Source organism: Sorex fumeus, unplaced genomic scaffold (genome assembly GCF_029834395.1).
Source record: "Sorex fumeus unplaced genomic scaffold, SorFum_2.1 ptg000003l, whole genome shotgun sequence".
NCBI lineage: Eukaryota > Metazoa > Chordata > Mammalia > Eulipotyphla > Soricidae > Sorex > Sorex fumeus.
In genome coordinates, this window is record NW_026606060.1 from 47,194,142 (window position 1) to 47,213,207 (window position 19,066).

The 19,066-nt window shown below is 40.1% G+C and overlaps 1 protein-coding gene across 10 annotated transcripts in view; it reads right to left on the reverse strand.

The window, feature by feature from the left end:
* Positions 1-19,066, reverse strand: part of ANKS1B (ankyrin repeat and sterile alpha motif domain containing 1B) — a 1,250,258-nt gene that overhangs the window by 1,086,266 nt on the left and 144,926 nt on the right. For all 10 annotated transcript variants that reach the window (XM_056114313.1, XM_056114308.1, XM_056114302.1 and 7 more), the window contains exon 4: positions 9,932-10,228. In XM_056114313.1, the coding sequence (XP_055970288.1) occupies positions 9,932-10,228 (297 nt within the window). The remainder of the gene's footprint in view (positions 1-9,931; positions 10,229-19,066) is intronic.

Here is a 19,066-nt window from a genome sequence, read left to right on the forward strand (position 1 = left end):
AATAGATGCAAAGTACACGTGTGTCTCAGTTCCTTCTAGGTGTGAAAAAAACCCCTCAGGATAACAATGTTAAAACCAGCTAAGTGAGAAGAACTAAACTGATTAATTCTTTTTAATCTCAACAGTTGAATTGCTGATAAAAGAAAAAACAAATTCTCTCCATGATTAGAAAAGTCAAGCCTCAGTAGCATAAAAACTGGGGTGGGGGTGGAGATGTGTGAATCAAGGCAAGGAAAGACAAGGGAAGGGAAAGAAAATAATGTTATTATATCCACAAAAGTCTATATATAAATTGTTTTCACGTTATCTCTTACACCAAAGTAGCAAAACAGGAGATATAAAGGAGGTATAAAAATGCCAGAGCTCCATCCCAATATCCTACTCCATCTATAGCCCTCCTGAGGCTTACAAAAGAACATGATCAAATAAAAAAAAAAAGACCAATTCTTCAGAATGGCAGGATATGAGTGTGGTGGGGAGGGGTGGGGGGGACTACGGTGATGATCAGCAGAAAAAAGACCAACATAGCTGGGAAAAATAATACATAGAAATAAGGGAACAAGAGCTGTATCCACTACAAGAAAGTGAATGAAGATAACCACTGAATAAAGATAACCTTGATGGAGATAAAGGAAGAAAAGGCATTGGCATTTAACTCAAGGGTACCAACCTTGCTACTCTGACTAGTACCAATTAGTAACATAGAGATCTCTTGGGATAAAAGATAAGAATTTAAAAGATAAGTATGCTCATTGTAAGAGACATAGAATGTCTGGACAAATTAGAAAGGAACTGTGCTTTTATATCCTGCATAAGTTAAACTATCTAGAGTACTATGAGCCACAGGGATAATACAATGTCAAAGGAGCAAATAGATTGGAGTGTGTCCAGAGAAGCTTTTTAATGACAAAGGACTGAGGAAAGGATCATGTGAAGAACAGCTGAAGGTGTTGAGAATGAAATAATTCAGGAACACTTACTCGAAAGACCTCTCCTCTTCAGAAGGGATTAGTGTTCAACGGTGGATTACTATGTATTTTTGTGAGGTTGAAGACTATGTCTCTAGAGGATGGAGGGGAGGGGAGGGTTACTAAATTTTTTTAAATGTTAGGCCCTCCCATCCTAGGTTTCTTATTAGTATGCAGAAACAGAAATTTTTCACTAGAGTGTTGCCTATGTTATCCCTTACATAGATGTTTTAATACATTTTCAAAGTTTCTTGTTAATTCTACATTGGCACAAAAATATTTTCTCATTTTTAATTTTTTACAGAATATTTTTACCCTTCATATTAAAAACTGGACTGGTGCAATAGCACAGCGGGTAGGGCATTTGTCTTGCAAGCAGTCGACCCGGGTTCATTCCTCCATCCCTCTCAGAGAGCCCAGCAAGCTATCGAGTGTATCCCGCCCACACGGCAAAGCCTGACAAGCTCCCCGTGGCATATTCATTATGCCAAAAACAGTAACAACAAGTCTCACAATGGAGATATTACTGGTGCCCGCTTGAGCAAATGGGAGGACAGTGCTATAGTGCTATATTAAAAATCAGAACTTTGTCCTCAAAGGATGATTGAAATTCAGTGCACGTTTTCCCATTTTATATGACCCACAACATTCTTTTTAACATATGTTTAATGATAACCTAGATGCTTGTCATCTGTTTAAATTCTTTAGCCTAGATTTGCTGTTTTCCTAACATTTGTTAAATATTTCTAAACTTGACTGTACAGACTGTCTTTGCAATCCAGGAATTTGCTTATGGACGGGAAAAATAAAACAAAATTCAATAACTACCAAAAAATGAAAGAAGAACTTAACAGATATTTCTCCAGATAAGATATACAAATGACCGGGGCTGGAGTGATAGCACAGCGGGTAGGGCGTTTGCCTTGCACGCAGCCAACATGACTGACACAGGTTCGATTCCCAGCACCCCCTATGGTCCCCTGAGCACCGCCAGGAGCAATTCCTGAGTGCATGAGCCAGGAGTAACCCCTGAGCATCGCTGGGTGTGACCCCCCCAAAAAATATATTAAAAAAAAGATATACAAATGACCAAAAAGTGCTTGAAAAAAAAATTCGTTATTACTGATTACCAAAAATATATAAATGTAAACAACAATGAGATATCATCTCGTGCCAGTGAGATATCCTTTATTAAAAAGACAAGAAACAAAAAGTGCTAGCAAGTATGTGTATCAAAAACAACCCTTGATCACTGTTGGCAAAATGTACGCTATCCCAGCCTCTATGAAGAAAAGTGTGTGTGCGGGGAGGGGGGTGCTCAAAAATTTGAAAAAAAAAAACTGCAATAAGATCAAGCAATTCCGCTGCTAGATCTCTAGATAGAGAATACAAATCTGAAAAATATATGCACACCTATAGTCACTGCAGCACTATTTACAAAAAACAAATCACAAATCATCCTGTTAATCGTCGATTGCCTCGAGCAGGCCCCAGTAACGTCTCCTTCATCCTAGCCCTGAGATTATATTCAAGGCTCTTTAGGAGAATGAGACCCATCATTGTTACTGGTATTTGGCATATTGGGTACAACACAGGGAGTTTGCCAGACTCTGCATCTGTAACTCCACAAAAACCAAAACCCAGAACAATTCACATGCCCAACAATTGATGGATAAAGAAACTGGTATATAAACACAATGGACTGTAACTCAACTCCCAGAAAAGATGAAATCTTGCATTTTTCTATAATACAGATGGAACTTGAGTATTTCACATTAAAAGTAAGACAGAAAGAGAAAGAAAGAAAATAAAGAAATCAAACAAGGGAACTGATAATGTCCAAAGTTAACAAACTTTGAGGGAGACATGATGGTGGAGGTGGAAACGCAGGTACCAGGGTAGCTCTCAGAACTACGGGCACAGTGGCACGGAAACTCTTCATAATTTTGCGGGAATGAATATATCAATTCTTTTTAAAATGCACTTTTAAAGGACAGCCTGTCACCTGGAACTGCTAACCGCCCCATATTCCTACCATGAGTAACCAGCTTGGGTGGCTCACTGACTCTAGGCACTCAAGCCCGGAAGCCATGTCCAGGGAAAACAGGGCCTAGGAGGACTGGTCAATGGTTGGAACTGACCACAAGTGTGTGTGGGGCTGAGGGTAGGTAAGATAGATAAAAAACTATTATTATGACAATAATAGCTGGGAATGATCACACTGGACAAGATCTAAGGGTTAAAAGTAGGTAAAAGGATATATACAATAACTTTTAAGTATCAATATTGCAAACCACAATGCCCAAATGGAGAGAGAGAGAGAGAGAGAGGGAGAGAGGGAGAGAGAGAGAGAGAGAGAGAGAGAGAGAGAGAGAGAGAGAGAGAGAAGAAAAGTCTCTGCCATAGAGGCAGGCAGGGGGAGGGTGGGTGGGTGATGGGAGAGAACCTGGGGACACTGGTGCTGGTAAATGTACACTGGTGGAAGGATGGGTGTTGGAACACTGCATGACTAAAATCCAATCACAAACAGCTTTGTAAGGGTCTATCTTACAGTGATTCAATATTTTTTTTAAAAAAGGCTAAGACCTGCAACTACTCCCATGGTTCAGCCTGGTGGGGGGTTGGGGGAGGGCAGCCCCCCCCACCCTTTCTTTCCCCAGACCAGATTGAACCTCCTTCAACATATTATGGAGGAAAACTTCCCTGAGGCCAACAGTCTAGAAACCCAGGATGGGGTGTGTGCCCCGGGTTCCGGGTCCTCTAGACTGGTGGCTGCAGCCTCCCTGAGTGTGAACAGTATAGCCCTGGCTCCAGTCCTGGTCTCTGCTGGGACCCAGGGGGTACAGTGCCACCAATAGGTCAACCTGTACCCACAGGGCGAGAGCATCAACAGCCTAAGGATGCCTTCAGACTTCCTGACACTCCCAATGCACTGCTGTGCCTCTGGTTGGACTCCAACAACTCAGAACCAAGTTTCCTGAGAAATTAAAGTTAAGTACATAAGAGCCACACCCACAAACCACCTCCAGCTCGGTCATACAAGCTCATTTATCAGAGACCCATAAATAAATCTCAAAAGAAATCAAAAGTTGCAGTTAATATTTGGACCAGCGCAGGGCTGGACAGACCAGGGGTCTGTTCAAAAGGGGTCCATCATCTCGGGTTAGAAGAGGAAGAAGAGGAAGAGGAAGAGGAAGAGGAGGAGGGGGGAGGAGGAGGGGGAGGAGGAGGAGGAGGAGAAGGAGGAGGAGAAGGAGAAGGAGGAGGAGAAGGAGAAGGAGGAGGAGAAGGAGAAGGAGAAGGAGAAGAAGAAGAAGAAGAAGAAGAAGAAGAAGAAGAAGAAGAAGAAGAAGAAGAAGAAGAAGAAGAAGAAGAAGAAGAGGAGGAGGAGGAGGAGGAGGAGGAGGAGGAGGAGGAGGAGGAGGAGGAGGAGGAGGAGGAGGCAGCAGCAGCAGACGACGACATGCAGGCAGGGAGTGGGGGTGTATAGGGGTGGTAGGAGGGAAACTAGGGACATTGCATTGGTGGTGGGAAGTGTACACTGTTAGAGGGATGGGTATCGGAACATTGTATGACTGAAACCAAATCATGAAGAACTATGCAATGGTCTATCTCACAGAGATTCAATTAAAAAAATTAAAGTTAACAAAGTTTTATATTCAGTCTACAGGACTGAGATTACAATGGTAGGTGGGGAGTGAACTGAAAGGGTCCTATGGACAGTAGGGAAGGATACTGTACTTTGGTAATGGGTGTTATAAGGATAACCTGGTGTCCCTAAAACATATAGAGAGTCATACACTCGTAAATCAGTGTTATCTCAATAAAAATATTTTTAAAGGATAATTCTATAGAGGGCTGAAAAGTAGATAAGGAGTTGCCTTGGTTGCAGCAGGCCAGGGGTTCAATTCCCACTCTCTATATGATCCCCAAGCCAGGAGTAATCCCTGAGCTCAGAGCCAGGAATGAGCCCTGAGTACTGGTAGGTGTGGCCCAAAATTTAAAATACAATAACTTCTGTAAGTGAAATATCAAAATAAATGCAGAGGCCTGAAAGATATTACAGAAATAAAGGAGGCTAAAGGAGTCAGGACTCTGATTCAAATCCCCAGCATCGCATGTGGTCTCCTGAGCACCAACCAGGGGTCACTGTTGTACACAGAGCCAAGAATAGCCTCTGTGAGCCATCATATAATGATCCAATGCTTCAGATACCTCCCCCCTCCCCAATAAAATAATATAAATCCTAGGGCAAAGTACTGTGAAGACAACGGTGAGGGAAATACAAATCTTAGGAGAAAGAACTTGGAATCTAATGAGGGGTGACATTTGAAGAGAATCAGAGGGAACCACTGAGAAAGTTCAAAGGGCTGGTGCACATGCTTTCTCTGAATGAAGCCAAGGTTCCATCCCCAGAACCATACTGACCCCCAAGCACTGTCAGGAGCAACTCCCAAGCATACAGCAGGGAGTAATTAACCCCCAAGCAATGCCAAGAAGGGCCCCAAAACATACAAAGAGTGCAACAGGAAGTAGAACTTTAGGTATAATTTACCTTGAAAAAGTGTATTACTTGGCTTTTACATATTTTATATGTAACAATATTGAATTAAGATGTTTTTAGATGGGTAAGACCCCAAACTCTCCCTTACCATTTTATATCATTGCAAATTCATTTCTTCTAATTTTCTCCTTGGTACATTAACAAATTTGAATTTGCCATTTGTATCCTAGGTGAAAAATACACATTATGTTCAAATCACTATGAACATTTAATCAGAAGCATCCAGATTGGTATCCGAGCATGGGAGCCAGTCTTTGTCTATATTCATTCTGATTTCACCCTTAGATCCTCCTGGACATACAGCTGAAAACATATTTTCAAAATATATATCAAGGAGTTGAATCTTCCATTAGATTTTGTTAGCCTTCATCACTTTCTTATATTATAATTGTTTTATAAGTAGAAAACTGTTTTGAGTTCAATACCGTTTTTGCTGATTATCTGGTTTTCTATTATCAAATTAACTATTGCCATGTTCTCTCTCCCCCATCAGATTCATTACAAAAATTTTAAATATCAAATTTAAAGTAGACTGTAGATATTTTCAAGCATTCTTACTGGCTAAGACTGTACAATACCAGAGAGTAATCCTAAACTATTTAAGTGGATTTCATATTTATTAACTTACTCTAGTTAACCAGTTGGGAAATAGCAGTTTTAAAAATAATTCCACATGGTAAATTACAGGAATATAACTTTAGGCTTTAATTACATCCAAGTTATTATAAGTAACTCTTAAAAATTTTGAGATGACTTTGGAGAATCTTATCTTTTTCCTGAAACTAAATGTTTTCAAGTGTAGCATTATGTTATTATTTTTATCGGCTATTTATTTTCTGTATCATTTTCCAGTGAGCAATTTTAAATAATAACACATATCTATGAACTAGTGAGCAAAGTAACTTAATCCAGGTTTAGGGTAAATTCCATACTTACTTACAAGCTCTAATCTTAAAGTTTTTCATAATAAGAAAGTCAGCACCTGCATCCCATGTGAGATCATCCATGGGTCCAGCTCTACAGACTCACAATTAAATCTTGGAAGAGATATAAGCTAATCCACAAAAATGTACAGATGCACCAGTCTCCTGGCTAAAACCTGCAGGTTGCCCTCAGGAGGGGGGTGGGCCAATTTCCCTACCTATTTATCTCCCAGTAGCCACACTCACACCCCACAGCGGCTGTTATACCAACACACTACTTAGGTTTCACTGCTTCACAACTCATCTCTGCAGAGATCCCAAAACTGCCAAAAATTCTAGGTCTATGGGTTTTCAGGATGAGAACTCTGATGTCTTCTTGCAATAGGAGTAGGCAGCTTCCCTCCACCCCATCCCATACCCAGAAGACCCAGCAACCACTTACCTCCTACAACCACAGTAACTTATGGCCCAAATACATAATCTGGAGTTTCTGGAGCACATGGCTGCATTTTCTTGCTGCCCTGCAATACCTCCAAATTCTACAGTACTGACACCCCAGTAGGAGCATACCAAATTAGATGGGAATGTACAATAGGAGCCAACTCTGCTCAATAAACAATAACACAGAAGGCTTAGTTACCAGTGAACAGCTTAGTAAAACCCTCAAACAAGGATTTAATTACCCCATGGTGAGGTACAACAATTTTCACAAATTTTCTTTCACTGGAGCATTTTTTGATAATTCCATTAGCCAATTAGTCGTAACAAGCAATATAAAATCAATTATTTTGTGCCTGCTAAGGGGACAGGCTTGGGGGTGGATGAAGAAATGGGGACAATGTGGAAAGAAGTTCACACTGGTGATGGGATTGGTGTTGGAATACTGAATGCCTGTAGCAAATGTATTATGAACAACTTTAAAAACCACAGTGTTTAAATAAAAGTGGGGTAGGGGAAAGTCATGTTAAAATATTAAAGTAGGACTTAATTGGCAAGATTCTCTTGACATTAGCAATCATGAATTTTGACTGATTTTCAGTAACAAGGTGGATGTGTTATATTATGCTAGAACTTTAATGCTGTGTGATTCTTGTGTCTTTTTCAAACTTGAAGGGTGAAAATAAAAAGTACTGGATTTTATACAAATGCTTTTCAGATGCAAATCAGAGTAAGAAATTATTTTCTATTTTCCGTATTAGTATTTCAACTCAGTGAGGATAGAAAAACTTCTCTTGTTCGTGTAGCACATTCCTCCTAACCTGGCCAGAGAAAACTGTAGGGACACAAACTCCCTATGCCCAAGCTGCGTTCTGGCTAAAGAACAGATGACAGAGTGACAAAAGTCAGAGACTCTCTGCTCTCTCTTATAGCAGCAGAAGAAATGTTGCCTTAGTGGACAGACTCGTTTTTATGTTTGTGTAGCTGATGTAACACAGTCGAATAGTGTTCCTTGTTAGGTTTTTGGTGTGCAAAGTTACTGCACCTAACAAAGTGTCCCACGACCTCATTCATTGTCCTGCTGCCTCTAAATGAAACGCATTTTAATAATAATCACTCATCTAAAACTAGTTCCGTTTCTCCTCTCTTCCCAAATGTCAATCCCACTTTTCCTGTCTTCCCATTGTTGTCATCATTATTTTGATTCTTTTTTGTGGAGATAACAGAAGCATCACATATCTCCACCAATGCATTTTCCAATACACATATATCTACTTTCCCTCTGGATGCTGGAAATGAGCTTTCTAGATTTATCTATCAGACTATCTCCTCTGTGTATGCTTTCTGCTTCTGTTTAGATATTGGATCCTATCCTCTCTCGTCTATTTGGGTTATTTGCTTTGCCAAATTCTCCCTTTCTTTTTCATGCCTTAAATTTTCCTCATTTAGCTGCATCATTTCCATAAGTCACAAAGATGTGGTAATATTTTCCATCTTTAAAAATAAACCTCTCTCTCCTGAACCCACACTTCCCTCCAGCTGTCATCTCCCTCTCAGATATCCTTGATAAGAAAAACAATTCTTAGTCTTCATATTAACTGATTTTCTTCACCACTGACCAAGTGGGTCTCTCTCTCTTTGCAACAGTTTTCTTTTTTGCCTTACTAATCCACATGATTTCAATTTCCTCAGGTGTCTGCTCAAATGTCACCTTAATAGGGAGACCTTCTCTGACCATTCACAGCACTCCAGCAACTCATTTCTTTTCCCTTCTGCTGAAACTCAGCTTGGCTAGAGGGACACTCTGTCCCCAATAACCATTACAAGCCAGGCAACCAGGCACATGCTACGTAAATATGAAAATATTCCCCTGCCCTCATGGAACTGAGAGACTAACAAAGGTGGCATAAAATAAACATTCAGATAAGCAAGCATTCTGGATTGCAGCTTGCACTAGAGGGAGGGAAAAAACTGCTATGATTGAGATAAAGGGTGAAGGAGGTTTCTCTTCAGAAGTGTCACTTAAATGGTCCTAGTCTCACAGAAGAGATGAAGTCATGAGGACAGGGGTGGGAGAACACAGGAGAAAGATGCAGCTGAGTAAATACTGGCCATGGCTTTTTTTTTTTTTCAGGAAAAAAAAAGGTCTGTAAAGAAGCAGTTGCAATAGGAAAACCAAGATAGTCCCACTATATACAATCAAATCATCCATTCATTATAGATTTCATAGACAGCCTCCTCTGTTCTAGGAATGGATTTCTGGGTGAAAGAGAACAGAGTCATAAGGAATAAAGATAAAAAGTGGTATCTGTAAAATTTAGATGACGCTTCCTAAAGAATAAAGTAAATAAAAGAGAGACTGTGACAGAAGTTTGCAAAACCTGCCAAGTGTTAGTATATGGCTCGAAGCGCTAGAGGACATACCTGGCATAAGCCAGGCCCTAAGTCCAGTGGCTGGAACTACATGTTCTCCTCTCCCCCAACCACAGGATATAGTCCTAGTAGCCTCGCACTCCCTTCTCCTGAATACCAGAACAATTGAACTCTCAGGTTATCTTAATACTGATCCGCATATGCTGAAAAAGAAAGCTGTTATAAACATAGCACACAGGAATAAATCAAGTAATATTTTTCTAAGTGCCATCGCTCCAATTGGAATAACGGTAGAATGATGCCCTTTTCTCTGCCAAAAGGGGGTGGTACCATATCCTGAATTCAGTGGTTACAAAAGTACTGGTAGACAATTTGACTAAAAGGTGATCAGGTTTGGGGGTCAAAGAGATAGTACTGAGCAGAGTGGGCAGGGTGCTTGCCTTGCCGTGGTCAAGCCAGGTTCGATTCTCACCTCCCTCCCCATATGGTTCCCTGAGCCCCTCCAGGAGTGATCCTTGAACTCAGAGCGAGGAGTAAGCCCTGGGCAGCTCCAGGAAGGGCCCGAAAAGCAAGGGGGAAAATATTTAGGTTGCTCCGTATTTTCAACCATCTGTTCTCCCAAAGCCAAGCCAGCCCTGACAAAGCGACCGCTAAAGAAGACTCACCTGACAGCTCACGTCCATCCCTGCTTCCAGCAGCACCTGAACCACAGCTTTGTGTCCGTTCCGTGCAGCCAGATGAAGCGGGGTGTGCTTCCGGGTGTTGCAGCTCATGAGGTTGGGGTGTGCGCTGATGATCATTTTGACCACCCGAAGCCGCCCATAGAGCGCGGCCAGGTCGAGCGGCGTCTCCAGCTTGCTGTTCCTGATGGTGGGATCCGTGAGCTCTTCCAGGAGCACGGCCACCACTTCTGAGTGCCCGTACTGGGCCGCACAGTGCAGGGCAGTTTCGTTCTCGTTGTTCTGTGAAGACAGTGGGATTGAAGGCACATCTTCAAAACAGGCAGTTGGTTAGTAACATCCGAACATGGTCATCCAGCACCTCAGGTGCTCAGATGAATGGACCACGAGGCTGTGGGATACCCACACACTAAGAGACGATGCAGCCACACTGGAGGGGAAATGAACTTATGCAGCTCAGAGCAACTAGGATAGAAGTGGAAGGGGCCTGGCGAGTGACATAAGTCAGCCAGATGGACAAACACAAGGTGATCTCACTCATGTGTGGTATATAGAGACACAAAATCAAATAAAGGTATGGACTATATCGAGCCATAAGAAAACTCAGATACTGGAAGACAGACCTGAGAGGTTGCCAGGTCTGGGGCAGGGAGGAGAGAAATGAACGTTCTGATAAGAAGTGGCACACAGGGGCTGGAGAAATAGCAAAGCTGGCAGGGCGTTTGCCTTGCTTGTGGCTGACCGGGTTTGATTCCCAGCATCCCATATGGTCCCCTGGGCACCGCCAGGAGTAATTCCTGCATGCGGAGCCAGGAGTAACCCTGTGCATCGCCAGGTGTGACACCCCCCCCCCCCCAAAAAAAAGCAAAAAAAAAAAGTGGCACGGAAACATAAGCTGAGGGTCTCGAGCACAAGGTGGTACGAAAGAAGAGAGCAGTGGGCCCCCAAATCAACAAATAATGTGGGGGATAGAAGCAAAATCATACTGGAGAGTCATGGGCACTAAAATGGCAGGGCTGTACAGTGACTTAACGGCAATATCATAAACCTGAACTTACTGCAACCCCAACTCATCACCTCATCAACTCATGACATACTTCTTTTAAAAACATAATAAAGACATGCTGCATCTAAAATTGAACACTATCTTTTTAAAATATAACATGATTAAAATAAGACGATTTTACAATTTTAACAAAATAAAAACTGAGATGTTTTGAAAATACAGATGATAACTATAGAATCAGAATACTCAAGAGAGCTATATGAATAGATGAATGTCTGTCATGTGATGCATCAAAAATACCACATTTTGGGGCTGGAGCAATAGCACAGCGGGTAGGGTGTTTGCTTTGCCCACGGTCGACCCAGGTTCGATTCTCAGCATCCCATATGGTCCCCTGAGCACCACCAGGGGTGGTTTCTGAGTGCAGAGCCAGGAGTAACCCCTGGGCATCGCCAGGTGTGACCCAAAAAAGAAAAATAAAATACCACATTTTATTCTTACCACTTCACTAGGAAAAAATAAATCAAACTTTTCCTACATTATACATTTCAATTTCCAAGAGTGATAAATGCTTTAGTCACATTATTAAATGGCCCTAAGGACCCAGATGGTCAGTGCTGTCTTCACTGTGCATGAAGACTCAGCAGTTGTTAATGAGAGAAATTAATAACAAGTAAAACACACTTGTAAAGCCTGGCTTTCCACATCCTTGACAATGGAAGGTTTACAGAAAGGTTTCTCAAGTGAAATTTTGTCTTATTTTCTGTATTAGTCCAAACAATTGCTTCTTTTAAAAACAGAATGGACATGTTGTATCTAAGATTAAACACTATCTTTTTAAAATGTAATCGTGAAATAACAAGAAAACCTAGACCCATTTCCAAACAAGTTGCAAAGAGAATTGTAATAGTACATGTACAGATTATAAATATTTTGCTTGAAAATTAATGAAATTCTCCAAGAAATTTAGCGGAATAAGAAAAAATAAGTATTGGTCCTGTGTTTTGCAAGAGAGGCATTGAGTGGCAATCATGTTTGGTCTATAGTCTACTTTCAGCATGCTTCTCCCACCCTGGGAGGATCCTCACTCAGTACCTCTCCTGCAAAACACAGGACCCAAAAGAAGAGAGAGAGAACAAGGGGGAATGCCCTGCCACAGAAGCAGGGTGGGATGGGGGAGTAGGGGATGGGAGGGATGCTGGGACCCGTGGTGGTGGAGGATGGGCGCCGGTAGAGGGATGGGTACTTGATCATTGTATAACTGAAACCCAAGCACAAAAATTTGTAAGTCTATAACTATACCTCATGGTGTTTCACTAATAAAAATATTTTTAAAAAGTTAGAAAAAAGTAAGTATGGGGTTGGAGGGATAGTACAGCATGTAGGGCTCTTGCCTTGCACATAGTGTACCCAGTACAGTTCTCCAAGCCCCATGAAGAGAGATCCCTGAGCACAGAAATGGGAATAAGATCTGAGAACCACCTGCTGTGGCCCAAAAACAAACAAAAAATGTTTAGAGCCAGAAACAGCTAAACAGTATGACAGTCTGAGCACAGGCCTTGCATGCAGGAGGTCCCAGGTTCAATGCCTTCTCAGTGAGTTGCCCCCAAGAACTACTGAGAGGGATCCTCAGGCACAAAGTAGAGATCAGCCCCTAAGAACTTCCTGCTGTGGCCCCCAAACAGACAAAAACTCAAAAATTCAAAGGCAAAAAGTGAACCTAGTTATAAAGCAAATGGGCCTTTCCAACTACTTGGAAAAATAGTGGAGGAAGACTAGAATATGACTAGATCAGAAAGTGGGAAACTAAGATAAACAGGAACAAGAAAACGTAGCAAAGAAAAGTGGAATGATCTTGAATGAGGGTTCCAGAGAGAAAGGGGGAGGGGGGAGGGCAATAACCATTCCAGCAACCATCAGAGCTAACGATTACAATATATCTAGTACAACTGCATTTCACATCATCTTAGTTGTCTAATCCTCACAGGGAACGGATACTATTCTCATTATTCCCATTTTTTTCTTTTGGGGCCACCCCCCGCAAAGCTCAGGGGTTATTCCTGGCTTTGCACTCAGGAATCACTCCTGGTGGTACTCAGGGGACCATATGGGATGCCGGGGATTGAACCTGGGTTGTCCGCATGCAAGGCAAATGCCCTACCCACTGTGCTAACGCTCCAGCCCCTATTTCTATTTTTAAATGAAAAACTGAGACACACAGAAGTACAATAAACTGCCTGTAATAATGTAGCCTTGTACTATTGGTGCTAGGATTTGAACCTGGCTAGAACAGACTCGATGCTCTTAGCCCAACTTCCATGACAGTAACTATTATTTCTGTTATTTGTTGAGTATCTAAAAATCTTATTTACCTTTTCTCATTAAACTCTCACAATCAAACAGTACTGGCATAATCATATCCATTTCAAAAAGCTAAACTTCATGGACAGACAGAATCCAGATCTTTTAGTATCTGTACTGTCAAAATCCAAATCTCTTTTCTGCCTTTTTCACGACATCACACAGCATGCCAATTGCTATAATATTGTCAAGGTAGAACAGAAAAAGTATGATCTGAAAGCAGAAACTTCTGTCGATTTTCCCCAAAGGCAAATCAACTGAGTAGGAATAAAAGTAGCTGCTTAGATAGTTGGTCTCACAAGAACAGTTCAAGCCCAAGCAAATCTTAATGTTCCACAAAGCAACTCAGCCTTGCTTGGCTGGTAGAAAAAACAATCCTGGAAGGGGGCTGGAGTAAAAGTAGAGTGGGTAGGTGTTTGTCTTGCATGAAGCCAAATCAGATTCAATCCCTAGCATCCCTGAGCATCACTAGGAGTAATTCCTGAGTGCAGAGACAGGAGTAACCCTGAGCATCACCAGAGAGATGCTATAGCAAGTAAGGTGCTTGCCTTGCATGTGGTAGATTTAGATTCGATTCCACACCACAAATGGCCCATTGAGCACAGCCAGGAAAGATCTCTGAGCACAAAGCCAGGAGTAAGCCCTGAGCACCGCTGGTGTGTCCCAAAGGCAAAGGAGAAAAAAAAGGGGGGGGGATGAAAAGGAAATAAGAGAAAAAAATAAGTTGACAGCAAAAATTATTTTTTGAAAAGTTAAAAAGAAAAAGTTAAAAGTAGCGCAAGAGCTGAGAAAGGCATCTTAACACTTAGATATGGAGAAATAACAGATGAGAATAACTGAAAGCCAAACCCAATGGAAAATCAACTCCTTAGAGTCAGAGAAATGTTAGCACTGTGGCACTGTCCTCCCATTGTTCATCGATTTGCTCAAGCAGGCACCAGTAATGTCTCCATTGTAGACTTGTTACTGTTTTTGGCATATAGAATATGCCATGGGGAGCTGGCCAGTTTCTGCTGTGCAGGCAGGATACTCTCGGTAACTTGCCATGCTCTCTGAGAGGGACGAAGGAATCCAGGTCGGCAGCATGCAAGGCAAATGCTCTACCCGCTTTGCTATCACTCCAGTCCCAGAGAAATGTTAAGATCCCATAAATAGAGACTGAATTGGAGGTACTACTTCTCCCATCATTTGGGAAAGCCATTATGATTCTTGATTTGAATATGTTACTATCAAGTACAGGCTGGAGTGATGCAAGTAGGGTGTTTGCCTTGCATGCGACCAACCCGGGTTCGATTCCTTCATCCCTCTCAGAGAGCCCAGCAAGCTACCGAGAGTATCCTGCCCAAATGGCAGAGCCTGGCAAGCTCCCCATGGCATATTCTATATGCCAGAAACAGTAACGACAAGTCTCACAATGGAGACGTTACTGGTGCCCGCTCGAGCAAATCAATGAACAACAGGAGGACAGTGCTACAGTGACAGCGCTACTATTGTGTACTTCTTCACAGAAAATGTACCACATAGAGATTTATACTTTCAGATTTTCTATGTTGTTTTGCATGTCTGGGTTTTTTTTTAAAAAAAATCAATCTTGCTACTTTATACAATGAAGACAAAAATATAGAAACATATTTCCTGATGAAACCAAACTTTTCCCCATGGGGAGGAAGATTCAATATTACTTTTCAAAATGCAGCTCTGCTTTGAGAGAAAAAGAAAAGCCAATTATAAAATCATGATTCCTCCAAGACCACTTTATTTTCACAGAAGAATTAACCTAGAATTTATAAATGCAAACATGTAACTTTTTCTATTAACTCCAATGAGTTCAGATCTCAAGGTAAAATTATTTCAATCAATCAAGATTGAAGTAATCAAAATATTTAGGAAAAAATAGTTTATCCATTATTATCACATCAAGGTACCTTTATAAAAAGCATCTTTGGTTCTCTTGTGTCCATACTCATTAGTGGTCTAAAAAATAAAATTCAAATAAACTATTTGTAATAGAGCACTAATTAATCATTGCTAGTTTGTCCACACCAAACATTTTCAAATGGCCTTGAATTTCTTCTTTTTACCAACTGGGTGTACTATGAAAAAAGAAAAAGATACTTTGAGGCAATGAATGGTCATATGAAATGGGCTGGCAAAAGATAACCACCAAATGCATAAGCTTCAAAGTAAAAACAGTAGGTAATTAACACTAATTGGATTCATGGTTTAGCACAAAAGCAAAGGAATACTTATAAGACTCCAGGGCCAGGAGGTGATACTCTTGCCTTGTATTTGTCCAACATGGGTTTGATTTCTGGCAGCCCATACTAGGGCTGATCCCTGAGTGTAGAAGCAGGAGTAAGCTCCTAATACCACAGAGTGTGGCATAAAAAATCAAAAACAAACAAAGCCTAGAAACAACCAGTGTTGGTGAGGATATGATGAAAAAGGAAACACTGTGGGAATGTCTGATTCATCCTCCGTAGAAAACAGTATGGACAACTTCTCAAAAAATAAAAAAACTAAAGAATAGAGTTTCCGTACAATGCAGTAATTCCACTTCTTGGCATCTACCCCAAAACACAAAATCATGAAGGTAAAAACATTGATGCACACCAGTGTCCATTGAAGTGCTAGATACTAATAGCCAAAATACAGCAAATCCCTCAATCTCAGTCTTCCTGAACCTGTTCTAACTGATCTGTCCAATCAGAATCTTACCTCCCCTTTAAACTTATAGTTTATCACAGAAACATCATATAAAAATGCTTTACTTCCTCTAATATAGAATCTAATATGGCTGAAGCAATAGCACAGCAGTAGGGTGTTTGCCTTGCGCGCGGCTGACCCGACCAACCCAGGTTCAATTCCTTCACCCCTTTCCAAGAGCCCAGGAATCTACTGAGAGTTTCTCCCCAGCACGGCAAAGCCTGTCAAGCTACCCATGATGTATTTGATATGCCAAACACAGTAACAAGTCTCACAATGGAAATGTTACTGGGCCCGCTCAAGCAAACCAATGAACAACAGGAGGACAGTGACAGTGACAATATAGAAAAAATTATTTTTTTCTAATATAGTAAAAATTAAAATCCTATCTCTAATTTTAAATTTTAAGATATGATTAAAGAAGGTTATATCAGAAACACAGATAACATTTATAAATCAAAAAGAAACTCTCAGAATTATGCACAATTTCAGTTTACAAGCTTAGACCTTTGGGTCAGAAAAACCTGGGTTCAAATACTGCCCACATTTCTTAGTTACTGATATCTCAGGCAAGTTCTTAACCTCTCAAAGGCAGCTTCTAATATAAAGTGGGAGCAATGATTCATACGTACCTCTTTGGGCTGGCATAAAGCTCAGTAAGAACATAGGGTTGAAATATTTTGCACAAATTCTGGCATGCCATAAACCCTCTGTAAGTGATGTGATCTAAGATGATCTGATCAATGGACAATGGAGGAGTGCTCTGGATTAGTCCTTAGTCCTGAATCCATGTTTCAAGTTTAGTTGGTCTAGAATAGGTAGTCTTCAACAACTTACTTACCTTTATCAAACCAAATTTCTTATTGTCAAATTCTGAAGGATGCTCTCACTTCAGAAGATAATTATTTATACACCATAGCAGGTGAAAAAGCACCACAGGGGATATGGCAAGCTTATATTTCAGTGTCTGATAATCAGCATTTTCATTCCCTCCTCTGTAAATTCTGCCCCATTCCAGGTCAGTGGAGATTAAGGCTTTAATCAAAAGGTCCTTATGAAAATAAAATTCCCCTATCACAAAATTTTAAAATTAATGACATTAAATAAGAGGATGAGTATTTATGTCTTAATAAAAATACTGAAACCATATGTTAATCGTCTCAAGAAATTTTCAACTTTTTATCTGTAGAACTCATAACACGAAGGAAAGTTAAAAAAAAATAATCTGACTTCCTTTCTCTTTAAAAAATATTTATCTTCTCAGACTGATTCCCTTTGGTATTGTCACAATGATCATTCACCAGAAGTCACATACTTGGGTGAAGAGAAAATACTTTATAGTTTAATCTTTTCAATGGGAACAGAAAACAAGTGTCTCCTTAAAAAGTACCTTTAAGTTGTATACTACTTAAAACACTCAACTTTCAATTATATAACTGGATTTTTTTCTCATTTTCATACAAGTTCTTTTTTTAATATTCTGTTTGTAAAAGCTAATATTCTCTGGGTTAACATTAGAATGCTTTTTCTTATTTTCAAGCATTCAGACAGTTTTAAGAACCACCACCAGATGGCTCATCCCACAAATGATTTCTAATTTTCTGCTTTTCTAAGGAACGGAACAACATTCTAATAAATTTCCTTTTGGTATAATATGCTGATGAAGATATCCATAACTGTGATTTTAAAATATATCTTGAATATTCACTCATTAAAATATTCATTTTAACTTGAAAATAGAAATTTGTATTGTGATAAATAGTAATAAGGTACTTTCTCAATTAATAATACATTTTTCTCATTAGTTCTTTCTGTAACTGTACTTCGTTGAAAATAAATATATTTTTCTTCCCTTTGCCGTTTATAGCTATTAGTAGTGTACTTTTATTTCTTAATCTGAATTTCAGCCAAAGACCTGCAAAGCCTGTATCCATTTGAACAGTATGCTAATTGTACTTCATTAGATGTGCTTGCCCTAGAGTAACCTACTTGCATTGATATTGGACAACTGCCAGCCTGTAGCTTAATGCCATCCTTGTAATTCAATTGTTGGATTGCACGCTGGTTTTCAAATATAGTTTTACAAAATGGGAACAGCAGGGGGCATGCAGAGCTCAAGATGTTTTTTATCATACCGTATTAAGAGACCATATTTTACTTCCTGGAATCTGTAGGCTTGTTTATTTAGAGTACCGAGAATAGTATTCCTTTTTAAATATGTCCACTATGTGTTGTATGGATATTATGTATATGCAAATATTTCAACTTTTATACGTCAGTATCATACTGCTGATATGTTTGATTCAACTTGCAATGTAAAGATTTACATACAAAAATATTTGAGCTTATTAAATGACTAGCAACTGTAGACACTGTATTTTGTGTTTTAAGTCACTAAATGTACATACTGTGAATATACTATGCAAATGTAAAGTATTATGAAAATGACACCATTGATTTAGCATCTAAATTTCTATTAGGAAAACTAATTCCCATCACAAAAGCAAATTCTACTTGATCTTTAATACTGGACAAATATATAATGTATGCTTATATTCAGTGAACAAGAGAGAGAAGAATTGTCCTCCTGTTGTTCATTGATTTGCTCGAGCGGGCCCAGTAACATCTCCATTGGAGACTTTTGTTGTTACTGTGTTTGGCATATCGAATACATGTGCTGGAGCGATAGCACAGCGGGTAGGACGTTCGCCTTACAAGCGGCCAACATGGCCGACCCGAGTTTGATTCCTCCACCCCTCTCGGAGAGCCCGGCAAGCTACCGAGAGTATTCGATATGCCAAACACAGTAGCATCACAGTGACACAAAAATATTTCAAATATTTCAAATATTTCGTATGTAGAATTATCTTGTTAATACAAACATTTATAAATACCTAACTTACTGCCTATGTACCATACACAAATATGAACTTTTCAAATTTCTCGTTCATAAAATTCTGCAGTGGAAAAAAGTTTTATGCAAGGTAAAGACAGAATTTATCTATTTTCATGGTAACTTTTCCTCCACAAAACTAGAAAACACAGCA